This window comes from Centroberyx affinis, unplaced genomic scaffold (genome assembly GCF_046629955.1).
Source record: "Centroberyx affinis isolate AG114_WGS23_722 - 3 ecotype Tasmania unplaced genomic scaffold, CSIRO-AGI_Caff_v1 ptg004464l_1, whole genome shotgun sequence".
In the NCBI taxonomy this organism is placed as follows: Eukaryota; Metazoa; Chordata; class Actinopteri; order Beryciformes; family Berycidae; genus Centroberyx; species Centroberyx affinis.
In genome coordinates, this window is record NW_027282127.1 from 73,370 (window position 1) to 88,501 (window position 15,132).

The following is a 15,132-nucleotide window of genomic DNA, read 5'->3' on the forward strand; positions in this document are numbered from 1 at the left end:
ACTGACTTGCTTTCGAAGCGGTTCATTATATTTGTCAAAAGTATTAACAAGAAAAACTTGGTCACAAAACGCTTACTGCAAGTAGCGAGTGCGTTCCGACTGTGTGTACTGTGAGCGTCAGATTTCAACTTTGACCTTACGTTGCACGTAATTCCTGAAAAAAAGAAGAAGAAAAACATTCCACAAGGTGGCGTACACGTAAAGTCTATCCCCACCTGGAAATTATTGTTTTGAACAAGTATCCTACTGAAGCTCCATTTCAGTCGTATAAACTTGTATTTGTAACATATTTGATAAAAAAAAGAAAGACTTACATAGTATTGCATTTTGACCTAATTACTTTTTGCTCAGAAATATATTTTTTTTTATAAAGCCTTGTATGACCACACAAGGGGGACTAGCAACTATCAGTCCTTTTGGCCATGAAGCAAATTAAACACAATTAAAGGGGAAATGTAGATCTATACTCGTAGATTGACTCAGTCTCATGTCTTATGTCTAGCACCAGCTTTCGTTGCATACCCACAGCACCGCAGAATCGATGTCCACACTGGATGAGAGTCACTGCAATGGTTGTTTCACTATTTATGTACATTTTTTGAGGATTTAGGCAGTCTGATAATGTGTAAGACTCAGTTATACACCCAGCTTCAGGATGTTTTCTGTCTGTTGCCTCCAAAGAATCGTCTACAACATCGCCAGGGGGAGAGGGGGGAAGTATTTTCAGGACCCTTTTCCGAGAAAGATAATAGGTAAACACTTATATGTAATACAGTCTTCGATTTAGTCAAAGTAAAATCACATTCAGGTCCACATCCACAAGCATGCATGCTTATCATGTGTGGCTATACGGGTTATACAACAAGGACAGATCAGGAGGGTATCTGCTTGTGCAGGCCACATACACTCAAACACTGCCATATTGTATATTTGGAGGTAGACTAAGAGTTTAGAGCAGAACAAAGTTTACAGTACAGTGAGCCTAACAAGTGTTTTGTAGTCAGGCACATCATCCTAACTGTCAGTCTTCCATCTAAAGACTACACAGACGTCATCTCAGAGGACTTATAAACAAGTTAAAAAACTGCAATGACTGAAAAACAACAAAAAACAAAGCTGTGTTTAGGAGGCCAAAAGGCACTATATAACCGTATTGCAAACATGTGGGAGAAGGTTGGGAAAACATTTTATGTTGCATGTGTTTCTTCAAGAAGATATGTAAGAAAAGCAGGTGAACGAAGGAATACACACCAGAGCAATAACAGAAAGGAAGGGTTTATTCAACATCTTTATTATGAAGTACCTTTTTAAAAGAAATGTACAAGTGGAACCAGCACAGTGACATCTTGGCGTTTACCTTTGAAAAACAGAAACACCATGAACATGTGGTGCAGGTTTGAAGACACGTATGAAATGATAATGTACATATTTACAGCAGAGGATCTATCCAGAACAGAAGTGAGCGAGCATGGTGTTAGCTAAAAATACAATGGGACTGATTGAAAATAAAAACTTACATTAAAAGCATGGATTGGTTCAATAACATATTTAGAATGATAACATGATAAAGGCACTGTGTTTCACACAAGTTGACGACACAACAGACATAGTTGTTGGTTTTGTCCATCTCAGAAGAAATAATTATAATAATCACAAGAAACAACTCTTACAATGTTGTCATTCATTCGTCCCTGGGCATTCTTTCTAACAAAACAGATAAAATATACCAGAGGGCCATAGCAGTTTGCAACTAAACATTAGAACAAAATAGAGGATAATTCAACTCATCAGGAAAACATTCCATATAAAGAACATGCTTGGTGATTATTAAAATTACATTTTTTTGTATAAACAAATACATATCTAAAATTTAAAATTCCATATTGAAGGCATAATGGGTTGAAGTAAGGACAAATATGTTTTCCAATCCTATGTTTTCCCTTACTAGGCCAAACCCAGGACAAATTTTATTTGACATTCCTGCAAGACCTAGGACCTCTTCACCTTCTTGGAGCACAGTCTGAACTATCAGTATGGATAACGCAAAACACTCAATCTGGCCAACAGCTAAGGATCAAAACTCAAGACAGGCATAATGACATGACCAATGAAGTGATTCCTTTGAAGACAAAGAGGGTGCAAGTAAGAAACCACCCCTGTTAACATCAAGCTATCAAGGTAACATTCAGCTTACATAGCTGGTGTTTCGTCAATGCACTGTCTCTGTTCGGTGCTTTGACTTTCTGGCCTCGAGGCCTTTCAGCAGTCCACTGAACTGGTGTGAGCAGTTTAAGATTAGCTGTAGAGTTTAAACTGAGTGACAACGTTTGAAATTTGTGAACCTGCGAGACACAGAAGAGATTTCATTGTGCTCAAGCTGAAACATTACATTTGATACTCATGGACTTGGACTGCACAGACAGACACGCATGTAGGCATACAGAACGCACAATATGCTCTTTGGCTGAGTTCAGGCATACACAAACACAGGCTTTCACACACACAAACACTCTTAAGTATAAGCATTCTAGATAGTAATGGCACTGGCCAGGCAGGCAGGCACCTAGACTGAGCTTGGAGTTAAGTACACAGGGTCGTATAGTAGAAAGGTACAACATACATTAGGGGATAGTGTGGCCAGTGAAAACAATAGATACCGTGGTCAGAGATGGCACGCCTATGGTGTGCACTACTCTTTTCCATGGGAATTAAAGAATGGCACAGATAATTGGGCTGGGAAAAAAAATCCTATATTTAAAATCCATTGTGGGGTAGAACGGTAGAGCACAACTGCACACACAAAGGTAAACAGTATAGAGTTGGGATACAGGGATCTGGTATAGAAGGGAAAAAAAACAAACACAAAATGGCTGCCCTGAAATGACTAACAACTAGCTTCAAAACATACACAATTATACAACATTAAGTTGAGATATGACAAATTTGTAGGCTGCATTAATACGTAATAGTACCTGCCTTGGACATACACAATGCAAATAAAATGAGAACAAGTAGTTAGGATACTTGTCATATCAAAAATACGTAGCTTTGGTAAACAAGTTATGTAGAGAACTGTTGTCATTGAACACAATGATGTGAGAAATCACTACATGACATCTAGGAATCAAGGGTGAGCGAGTTCCTGTTTTGAGGCTATGAAGTCGACAAGAGGAGAAGCAGGCTAAGTTCCATTCCAAAAATCCTTTGTCCTCTCCCCTTGCCACCAGCTGATGAGGAACAGAGAGAGCGGAAGGCAGCAAGACTCCAGAATGGAACGTAGCTGCATTCTTTACTGTCCCAAGCACCGTTTGAAGAGTTTCCGTGGTAATGTAGCAGCATCGTAATGGTCTGCGGAGGAGGGTCCCCTCCAGAGCAGAGGAAGTGGAAGACTAGTTAACCTCTCTCCTTCCAGCAATCCCTAATCCTTTCCATCCATAGTAGTGGAGGTGGAAGACTGGTTAGACAATTCGCTTTTAACAGTCCTCCTTGAATATCCACAGTAGAGACAAGACAGGTGAAATAAGTTGTGTTCCATTCCTCCGCTCCTGTCCCATGCGGCCAAGCCTCTACTCTGTATGTAGATTTGATCCAGGCATCGACACAGGTATCATTTCATAAAAACAACCCCCTCCTTAATACTTCAAGCCTAGCTTCTAACTTGCAGCGTAATCTCCCGTCTGTCATACATTCCTGCTTCCATCTCTCTACTTTCTTTCACTCTTTTTCCTCTCTGCTGAATTTTTATATCCATCCCATTGTTCTTCACTTCCCATCTCCTCTTTGCAAATTATCTTCTTTTTCCAATTCTGTTTCATCTTCCCATTTCCTAATTTCAGTCAACCTTCTCCACCTTCCCAATGATCTTCTCCTCGAAGATGGGCAAGATGGCGTCATCATCACGCACCTCCTCGAACACCACGCCGCAGTCAAACTCATCGCTCACTTTCTTAAAGTAGAACCTACACACAAATGAACAACATGCCAGTCAGATTCTTTGTTCTCAACGTAAATTTTTTCTGTAATATATGTGTATCTTTATCAATTTTGAGCCAACCAATGACAAAAAGGTCTTCTAAATGGTAATATTCCCAACACACAATGTATTTCAAGACATATGGGTCAGACTTTCTCACCTGTAGTGGCCCTTTTTGGTAAGCAGCTCCTTGAACTGGCCTAAAGTCACCACACGGCCTTTGACTGATGTTCGGTATGGGATTGGCTCTCCACAGAAGTAGTACGCAACCGTCACGTTCTCACACAGTTGCCGTTTACCAGACTTATGCCTTAGAGAGAGCAAGATGCATGTCAGAACATTCAAATGACTCTGTACACAAACACACACACAGACAGATGGGAGCAACACAAATGCACACTTACCTCTGTTTGGCCTGCTGTAGTGCGTTCCTCCTCCTCTCCTCCTCCAGCCTCCTCCTAGCCTCCTCCAGCTGGGTGAGGGGGTTGGGAGCCGGGTTGGGGGGCATGGCTGGGTCCTGGATGAAAGGATGGGAGGGTTGGACCTGGGTGGATGACGAGCAGGGGATGGGGGAGGAAACCGAAGAGGGGTTGTTGCGCAGCTGGGCTGAAACCCAGGGGTGCACGGCCCCGGGACGCTCCACCGAGGTTGGACGTGGAGACTCGTTGGTGGGTCCTGTCCTCCTGGAGCCACTGGTGCTGCCGCTGAGAAAACAACAGGGAAGACCAGAGAAAGAATGTCAGAGCACCTGCCAAAACTGACTAATAAAATATCAGTTACAAACCCCCCCCAAAATACAAAAACACCCAGCTGAATTTGCGCTTAATTTTTCCGCAGTCTAGAAATGTCTTCTTTCAAATTGCTCAGACTCATATCATAACTGTTAAGTGCAAGGTAAAATCATCAGTTCATCTTTTACTATGATAAACCAATGTATTTCTTATGGGACACTGTTCGCATAACTCACCTATGCGTGCTCTTCTTGTGTCTGAGAGCCTCTCCTTCCATCATCCACTGCAGGATCTTCTGGTTTCTCTCCAGATCCTCCAGTGGTACCTGGGTCTCCAGGCCACGCCCGCTTTCATCAACTTTGCTTGATGTCTCCATCTTCTTACAGCCTCGCCGTGATAGTGTGCTACCTTTACTACTGCAAAGCAAACACACAAACATGCACAAACAAGTTGAGGTCATCTAAATACATGAGACAACTAGGGGTGGTTCAATAACAGTGGATTCAGGCCAGTAGCACTTTGAGACACATTTGACTGTATTTTACACGCATATTTTTATTTGTGTTGTTTAAAACTATCCTTACAGTTTCTATAAGCTAAACCAGCATTTTATCATTTGGATTTTTAAGAAAAAAGTCAAATGTCTTGTGATTGATATGGTATATTAGTAACTGAAGTAAGAAGTAACGTAAATGAAGCATATTACAGTACTGTTGTCATCTCTATATATGATATTGAGATAATTTTGGTCAAGATAATCGTAGTATGAAATTGGAACAGGATAACATCTACTGTTGTCCTGGCAAATGTAAGCACACACACACACACACACACTATCCTACCTGTAACCCATGCCATCAAGTGTGCTGGCTCCAGCCCCGTCGGCATAGTTACGACTTCTCCCTGCGTACTGGTTGGCTGGGTCTCCGTTCCATAGAAAGTTGGCCTGAGACCTAGAGTTCGCCTCTTCCTGCCCTTCTCTTCCTCTGTGGTGGTACAGCTGCTTGTGGTGATGCATACCTAGGACAGACATCAATGGGAAATTCATTAGCGCATGCTGGCCACTCTCCTACACTCCCATCTCTCCACTCTCTCCCTTTCACCCCTCTCTCCATCCCCTCCCACATCCTGCTCTCCATCTTCCTACCTTTGACCCCGGCAGCAGGCAGACTGTGACCTCCTCCCCGGTGGGGAGGGTAGTGGGAGGGGGGGTAGTGAGGCGGGGCAATCCCCCCATCTGGTGAACGTGATGATTTGGGGGGAGTGTGTCGGCCTCCTCCTCCTAAGGTGGCGTTGGTTGCCCCCGGTGACTGGCAGCCCGGCGTTTTCATCACCCGCTGTACATGCTCGTCCAATATAGACTCCGGGTCATCGTCGTGGGAATCCTCCATAGCAACCAGGCCACCATAAGTTGCGACTGTTGCTGTGTTAGCAGTGGTCTCTGAGTAACGGGCACCATAGAGAGGTGGAAAGGATGAGGGGAGGGGGAGTGGTATGCTATGAGAGGACATGGAGGTTGCCATGGAGATGTCAGCATCGTCACCCTCTTCCTCCTGTTTGGAAAGGGAGAGAAACATTTGATTGGTAACTGGACACACACACAAGCACACACACAAGGGCTGGGTAAAAAATAAACACCATGACCACTTCTACTACTTCTGTACAGCAATAATGGTGGACACCATTACGTCAGTGGAAGCAAATCTCAAGGCAGGTATTTTGGCACATTTTGAAAAGAAAAAAAAAAAAAGGAGCAAAATGACCTCAATAAAAGTAGCGTCATTATTATCATCTGTAAGCTTTGCCATTTGGTATTAAAATATTGTGGTAACAATGAATTAATGCACACTTGGTTTTCAACAACCTCCAATTAAATCTGACAGAAGCGACTGCTCACAAGTGTGCGTGTATTTAATTAATTTTCATTTTGTAGGTCAAATCTGGCTTGAAGCACCTCGTGTAGCAACATCCATTTGGGGCAATAAGTGTTACTTTGAGGGCATGGATTGTTAAACTGTACGCACGGTTTACCATAAGCACGGCTTGCAAAACAGAGTATGGATTTCCCCATCGACTTGTGTTTCCACCAAGTGGCCCCCCGGTGGCTCCATATATTTCACTCTACTGCTCTGCTGTAGCAGATTCTCTGCTCTCAAATCCCGTTTATGACCTTGTATTCTCAGTGAGTAGAGCTTGTTGTTAAGTGTCACTGCACCCAATTGTGAGCTGGTGTAATGACATTAATAGCCCGAGTGTGTCTAGATCGGGCTGGCCAAAACAAATGGTACGGAAGATTAAGAGGATTAAGGTCAAGTTTTTTTTATTTTTTTAAATTATGCCAGATGGAAGGATTGGACTAAAAAAAAAATCACTTGGGCAGCCATCCTGCGTGATATGTAGGGAAAGCCCTGGTCAAGTTTAGAAACCAGTATGAATAGAGTGTAATGTTATTTTCAACATATTATATTTTAGAATCCTGTTAGCCTGGCGGGGGTTCTCTGGGGCTTTACTATGATAGGGGGAAATCCTGCAATTCATTCTCTAAACCATATCAGTAATGCACATATTAATGTAACATAATACTAAAGAGATATGTATACTGTAAAGTTTGTGTCAATTCACTGCAAACTTCAGGCATAGTATCAAAATCGCATCGTATCGTTTCATGCAGTCCTTGACAATACCCAGCCCTAACACACAAACACACACCCACACTGACAGACATCTAAACTCACCAGTCGGACTCTCTTCAACCTCTCCTCCAGTCTTTCCTGAGCCTCTCTCTCTCTTAGAACAGTCTCCAGTCTGCTGATGAGCTCAGCTGCAAACCTCTCAGGCTCTACATGGATGTCCTTTGGCATGCGGTACGTGCGCTGTATATACACCAACACAAAATATAAAGAAAATGCCATGAATTCCTATAAACATCAGTTACTATAGATTATATGCCAAGTAAATTAACACATCAACGCAAATTTACAATACATTTTGGGAGAAAAAATATATAAAAATCACAAAGCTACGGGAAACTTCCTTTGCAAGTATAAATTGATTGATTTGATAACTAAAAAGGCAATATGCATTCAAAGAGACAAAGAGGAGTAGTACTAGTGTGGGCAGACATGTATTTTACTGCATTTGCAAGAACAGTGAGAACAGAGTGGACCACATGTACCAATTCCAAGAAAGAAAGTGTGAAAGCAGGGCAGCCAAGTAGGAATCAGTACCTTAATTAATCTTAGATAAAATGCAAAATGTGATTTTGCAATTTATATATTTCTATACAGCATGTGTAGAGAAATCTGCTTTTTTCATTGAAAAAGATTTGAACATGTTTTACAGAACTGCTGGGGAAAAAATAGAATATGCCCTGTATCTCCCTTGCCCCAGTCGAGCCTCAACCATCTGATATTCCTGTCAAGCACTATTCAATATCCTAATAGTCTATATGGTTGCCAGATAGTTGCAACTTAAAGGATAAGCCTGGTGTTTTTTTAATGCATTGCTTACCGTCAACAAATCCTATGAAAATAACAAAATCAACAATGCGTTTGCTCTACTCCCGTTACTTTCTGACTTCCCACGTACCGTTTTTAGCCGTCAACCCGGAAGTCATTGGCTCCAATTCTAAGCTAAAAACCTTGAAATACAGCTCACAAAGACATAGTTTCAATTTTAAAAATCGCTAACTGTTACCACGAAAAGTCAGCTGTAGTTATTACAAAAATCAAATGGGAAAAAATTCTTCATTACGCCGGGGACTATTTTCGGTGCTATGGAACTACTTTCCTGAGATCGCACACGTGTTTACTGCCGGCTTATTAAGTTGAGGAAAAAGTCGGCTGGCCCGGTGCATCGCAATGATGAACTATGCTGCCCAGAGCAACAGCATAGCTCTTTGACGTGTTTTTAATAGTTTTTTTAATACAATGGAGTTCTATGGCTGCTGGGACAAGGCTTCATTGGGCACCGGCTACATGGGCGAGACTTGTTGGCAAAACAAAATCATTGCTGATTTTGTTATTTTCATAGGATTTGTTGACGGTAAGCAATGCATTAAAAACACCGGCCTTATCCTCTAACAGCTTACAAAAGTGTTAGCTCAATGAAAGGCAATGGATTACTTTAATGAGAAATTAATTTCTCTTGTTCCAGTGATATTGAGACTGCTAGTTTCCTTGCTAAATGATCTGCTATATCTGGTACGTTAATACCCAGATATAGTTTGAGTCATGGATCATGCAATTTCCTGCATGTTGGCTGATCTCAATGAAAAGACATTAAATGAAGTCATCTCTACCCAGAGTCGTTTTTGTACAACAAGGTCACCCAGCCCAAGCTATTTGTAGCTGAAGGGTCTTTTCCGCACTTGCTACAACCTTGATTAAAGATTCCACAGTATGGTTATAAACATATATTCTCGCCTATATTTATATGAGCATAAATAGGTAGGTTTCATGTTATCTTTACTGCTATATGAATACAGTTGTGTGTGCTGACGTGAGGTTAATTCAGTGGTATCTGTATAACTCACAGGTATATGAGGTAGGGGCACACGTCCATTGGCTTTGGCACTTTCATGCATCTCTCTACGATGCTGCTTCCGATATCTATATGGAGGAATACCATCTCTGCACAGAGACACATACAGACACACATAAATAATAATGGACCACAACTTTTGTGAGGTGAAGTATTGGTATTAAACAGGTTTATATCCAGTAACAGTGAACAAATGAATGAATGAAGAGTAGGAGTACATCTGAGTAGGTGGGGTAACAGTTTGTGTGTGTGTACTTACACACTGCTGTCGGTCAATGATAGCGTGTCTGCATCACTTGACATACTCTGTTGCTCACTGTCATTGGCGCTGGTTGCCGGAGCGCGAGCGTAGCCCATGTTCACGTAGTACGGGTTTACCGGCTCTCTCCATGGCCTGAGGGGGAGCAGAGGAATTATACATGTGCACAAATAAACACGTGGGTACATGTATACATTCACTCACACACATGCTAGGGTCAATATATAATTTTGCTAATCATGTTCCATGACATACAGCACAATTTCCATTACCAGTACATGTAAGTGTCTATATAAAACGTTTTCTTGTTGTAGCTGATTAATAACCGATTTGAACTTGGAGTTTATTTTGACTATATAATCAAGATTATTATTTGGGTTTAGGGCTGGGCGATATGGTTGAAATCAATATCACGATAATCATAAGGATTTTTCTCGATATCAATATATATCACGATATGGTTAATGTATGCAAAATCACGTTAAATAATCAAATTAATGTTCATTTCATTGAACCGAATGCTAATGTTAGGTGTGATGTGAAACAAAACAGAAATATTCAAATAATATTCCTACCATAACTCATTTTATGAGAGTTTTTAAGTAAAATTTGCTTGTCATCATCAATTTAGACAGCAGAAATGTGTGTCAAAAGATCAAAAAATATCTTCATATCATCACGATATGATTCCACTGAAAGACGATAAACGATAATATTGAATTATCGCCCAGCCCTATTTGGGTTATCATTCCTTCAAAGGTAAGAATGGGCGATATTGCCTAAAAATAATATCCCAATATTTTCTGGCATTTTTACAATGTTGATATCGATTTGATATCGATGTCAGCTTTTTAAGAACATAATAAATAAAGAACTTAATGAACTTACAACAGTGTAACACACCATTCAAATGGCTTCATTAAAACAGCTTTGTGAAACTGTTGCAAGTACATCATTCATTAGGGAGATTTTCATCAGGTACCTACTGTTTATGTACCTACATATTATGTACGTGCAATACATTTAAATAAGGCTATTGTGAAGTGTTACCAGACTTTCAATTTTCCAGCAAAGTGAGTGTAATAAGCTGACCATTGTTCCAGTTAAAAAAACATAGGTCTTTTACAAATGAAAGCAGCAGACTTTTGTTAAGTTCAAAAATAATTCTGACCTTTTATTGTACGCAAAGTTGTACTGTACACAGAGTCAATTTAAAGCATTATATTAAATATATAAGTCACGCTTAAAGTCCTGTCCGGACAGGTTGAGTATTGCAGGCCAACATTGGTAAAGTAATTTAGTACAATGCACGTCAGCGGTTTTAATGAACAATCAGGACAGCATATATTATTACTATATGTAATAATATTTATATGTATTACTTTATTAATCCCATAAATTACTGAGGGGGAGTAATAAAACATCATCTGTGTACAGGTATTCACTTTCATTTAATTAACTTTAAGAGTAGATATCGATGTGCAAATGCCCTTTCATTCTTTAGGTTTTAGATTTTGTTCTGTTTAGATTGGGAGGTGCGTGTTTGTCCTTTTCTATCCAATAAATTAGCACCAGGCAGGAATAGTTCATGAAATGTATGGCATACTAGTCATCAAAAGATTGAAATGAAACAACATTAAGATAACAGCAGGATAAAATATTCAGCTAAACTTATTTTATTGAATTTAAAAAAAATATTTTGTTGATTTTATTTTACTGAAACTTCTCTGGGTTGTTTTTTGTGCCAGCAATTAGGTGCTTTTTGCGGGGGAAGATGACTCACAAAGCTTTTTATAACTTGCATGCTGCCTGGGGTGAAAAATGCGAAGATGGTTAAACATATTTGTTGTTGAACTTTCTTTCACTCCAACCTACTTAAAGCAGGTTTGAAAAGTACCTGTGCTTATTCAGTATCAATTTGTTCCAATCAAAATCGCCTCCAAGTGAGTCAAGTAGATCCATATTGAGGAGTTAAGTCTTGGTCAGCGGGTGCTACAGGTCGATCTGGCCGGTTGCATCACTCGACTGGGTTTTTAGACATGTAACAAGTGCCGATATGTAACGTGATGCTGTGCTGACATGCTCTACCCATGTGATTGATGCAATTTGCGTGCTCACGGTTCACATGCACATGGTCATGCATCATACATCATACTCGATAATGACACATGGCATTTCGCCGGCATCTTAATAACGATATTGTCTCAAACGATATATCTCCCACCCCCACTTCAAGGGTAACAAGACAATCCAGTAGTCAAGCTTTACAGTTGAAAAATATATTGTGAACAAATTCCTATCACATTTCCAAAACATTTTTATCTGTATCATTTCCAGGGCTGGAAATAATTAAATTCATACATCAAGGTTTTTTGTTTTTTTTATAAACGTAGGAACCCTGACACACACACAGACCTGTACTCCCGGCTGTCCTGCCTCCTCCTGTTGGATGTGGCTCTCTGCGGTGCCGTCTCCATCAGCAGTCTATGAGTCAGCCTACCAGCTGGTGTGTCTCCACACTCCTCTTCATCTTCCTCTTCCTCCTCTTCCCGCGCTCCTCCTCCACACCTAAGATCAGATGATATTAGATGAGTTTTTCAAACTTCTGATGTATTCTCTCACTCTGTTGCTTTGTCACCCCAGATGAAAAACTTGTGCTAGCTTCCAGGCAGGGAACAAGTACATTATATGACATCAGTGGGGCAACGCAAAGTCCCATGCTCATCTCACCTCCACTCTTCATCCTCAGCAAGCGTGGGCAGGTACCCAGGCACCGGCTTGGCTGTTCCCGAAGACGGGCTCTGATCGCTAGGGTTAGGCTTAGGGCTCTCCCCTCCTGTCCGAGTGTACTCCAGATACAGATCCGACTTAAGGAACAAAGGGTAGGTGTTCTCTTCCATGGTGGCCTGGATCTCTGTCTGGGCCTGGGACACATACACACATACACAGGTCACACAGTTGGAGTCGGGGCTGGAAGATTTTGACACCACTGTCGGTACAGATAACAAATGATATTTCAAAAAATGCTACCATCTCCTTATAAAATTATATCATTAACAGCGTAATGATTTAATTTAATAAAGTGCACCATCTCATCAATCACTGAGGGAGAAAGTTCACTGTGATGGAGGATGGTTGAGGTGACATACTTGGGTCAAACACAATTTAAAGGGTCTCCCACTACCAGGCTGTGTCATCAAAGCAAACGCTACCATGGGTAAAGGGAATCGCATGGGAGAGGAGAGGTGGTCTGTGTTGGTAGAAGGGGATCTGAGTGGCCTTTGACTTGAATTATGACGATCAAGTTGCCTTGATTGGCACTTTGTTATAACACAGTGCTGAAACAAAGTGTGGGAAAGGGCTGAGCCCCCTCAGCATTATGCTAAAATATGTACTGAAGCAGAATTTGTTGGTTCAAGTTGGGTTCAAGTAGGTTGTGTGTATTGAATGTAGTCTATAGCCATACATTTAAATGCACTGCACACTGTTACTTTGTCATGTCATAAGTAAAGCTGAATGCAACAATACTGATGGTGATTGGCAGTGATAGGGGCGACGACAAAACAGATCTGTCGGATGTTACTTTTAATTTCAATTTAAATATCAAAAGTTTCTGCCAAACAGTCACATTTTTACTGCTCAGCAGTATTGTTTTGAGTTGGTTGGTACCTAAAAGTACTGAATTTCAATACCCCGTCCTGACCCAACAAGACCATTTTTTAGGACTGAGATGGGCAAGATACAATCACGGTGAAAAATGCATTAGAACTTCAACTGCCGTTGTAATACAACATGCATCACTCTCATTAGGCCCTTTCATAACCATCATATATCAGTGTTTTACTCACCTGTTCGAACATGGCAGGGTCTGGATGCGGCCTCACAACACAGTCTCTGATGAAGCTCTTGGTGGCTGGCTTGATCTGCCTGGAGACAATCCCACTTCCATCTACAATGTACTTCCTGTAAATGGCCTTGGCCAGCTTAGCCTTCTTGTCTTGGCTGGTCTTCCGGAACCCCGAGCAGGCGAACCAGAAGTCAAGAAGGTCTGCACACCCTTCCTGGCACAGGAAATTACGGAACAGCTGGATGCCTTCCTGGTCATCCAGGAGAGAATGAAGTGACTCAGCCCACTTCAGGTAAGGTGGTGTTGGTGAAGCTGAACCCTCAGGTTCATACCCCAAGTCCAGGTCAGGGCGTCGCGGAGTTGCAGACGATGAAGAGGGCGTGTAGCTTGGCAGATCAGCCATTTTAGACGATGAGGAGGATGGGGGAAAGAAGAGGGGCTGGGAAAGGGGATTTGGACGGGTGTTAGTTGACTGGACTGGGGGGTCCACATCAGATCCCTCCTCACCAGGGACTGGGGGTCGCGGAGCATCTTCTGTAAAGTGGGTGGGGCCGCCCAGAGAGGCCACAACCCCACCTCCGCCCCGGTACCCAATCCCATGTAATTCTCTGACCACACTCATGTCTCTGATTGCAGAAACCAGAGGTCAGATCTTCCCCTCTAGCAACGACTCTGTTGACAAACAATTCTCCCTAAGATGGGGGCAAGAAAGAAGACAGTTAGTGGTGATGGGAGACACAAAGGAAAAACCTAGGTAATGACAGACATGATTGATTTGTCTCCATTTAATCCCTCATCCCCTTATTCAATATTCAGTCCATCACCTTTCAGCATTAACAAGACACCAACACAATGAGATTATGAGTATAAATTAAAATGCGGTGACAAATGGTTCTATAAGAGTGGTTGACTGAGATCAATAGAAGTAGAATAAAGTGACTGGCCAACAACCATTGCACCTCTGTAAGGTTATCTATTACTAGAATGTCAACTTCACATGCCTGCCTGCTAGCTAACCCAATTAGTGGGATATCTGTTTATACTGCATTCGCAGCAAACGACTCTTTAAGGCTATGTAAGTAAATTAGCAAGCTAAAGTTCGCTAGCAAGTTTTAGTTTAGCTTACCAGATTGCTAACCGAGAAGCTAACGCTAGCAGCTGGCAAAACAAAACTGATACTTCATCTAAGCCGAAATCATTTGCTAGCTAACCAGCTAACGTTAACCAGTTAGGATAGCTAGCTAGCCTCGTAGCAATGCCACCACCAGTGCCAGTGCTTTGAAGTGAGAATCTCATTCATCTTGGCCTGCAAAGACGGTGGGGGGATGGGTATAGAAACAAACTCTACAACCACACAAGACGGGCCTGCTTGCAGTTACTACAAAAGCACTTAAGCACAAGCGGACTTTTTGAATTTATTCATACAAAGCCAACTAGTGCGCAAGCAATGGCAATTGTCGTACTGATTAACGTCAACAAATCAGTCGATCAGAGATCAAACAACACAAGAAAGCGAGGGCACGTTTTCCACTCTGCTGGCTGCACCGCCAGCTAGCTAGCTTGGTGTGTTAGCTAGTTTGGTTAGCTAGGTACGTTAACGTCCCATGTTTTTCATAAAAGTGTCCGTCCTACCGTCTCTGAAAGCCCGTTCCCCGTAATCCGCTGCATTGGGGATACTGGCGTGAACTGTGTACTCCAAAACGCAGCATAAGGACAGCTTTCTGGTATTAAATATTAACGAAAATAACCCGTCGTCTTGCCCTTAACTCCCCATGGTGGT

The 15,132-nt window shown here is 41.7% G+C and overlaps 1 protein-coding gene across 1 annotated transcript; it reads right to left on the reverse strand.

The window, feature by feature from the left end:
* Window positions 1–1,275: 1,275 nt before the first annotated feature.
* Window positions 1,276–15,132, reverse strand: LOC139665141 (axin-1-like). The gene is made up of 13 exons (XM_071544111.1): window positions 14,985–15,132; window positions 13,354–14,044; window positions 12,236–12,429; window positions 11,921–12,073; window positions 9,506–9,640; window positions 9,239–9,335; window positions 7,440–7,577; window positions 5,852–6,257; window positions 5,547–5,724; window positions 4,941–5,120; window positions 4,378–4,677; window positions 4,134–4,283; window positions 1,276–3,959 (listed from the first exon to the last, which is right to left on the reverse strand). Exons 2-13 carry the CDS (start codon window positions 13,972–13,974, stop codon window positions 3,833–3,835), a joined length of 2,679 nt encoding a protein of 892 aa, XP_071400212.1. The 5' UTR covers window positions 13,975–14,044; window positions 14,985–15,132; the 3' UTR covers window positions 1,276–3,832.

What these genes read in the sequence shown, in the direction of transcription:
- LOC139665141 (XM_071544111.1), bottom strand. Translation starts at nt 13,974, where the DNA reads ATGAGTGTGGTCAGAGAATTACATGGGATTGGGTACCGGGGCGGAGGT. An exon ending in GGTTGAAGAGAGTCCGACTG is followed by an intron (nt 6,258 to 7,439) that starts GTGAGTTTAGAT and finishes CTTTCCAAACAG; the next exon opens with GAGGAAGAGGGTGACGATGC. An exon ending in CACAAGAAGAGCACGCATAG is followed by an intron (nt 4,678 to 4,940) that starts GTGAGTTATGCG and finishes TTGTTTTCTCAG; the next exon opens with CGGCAGCACCAGTGGCTCCA.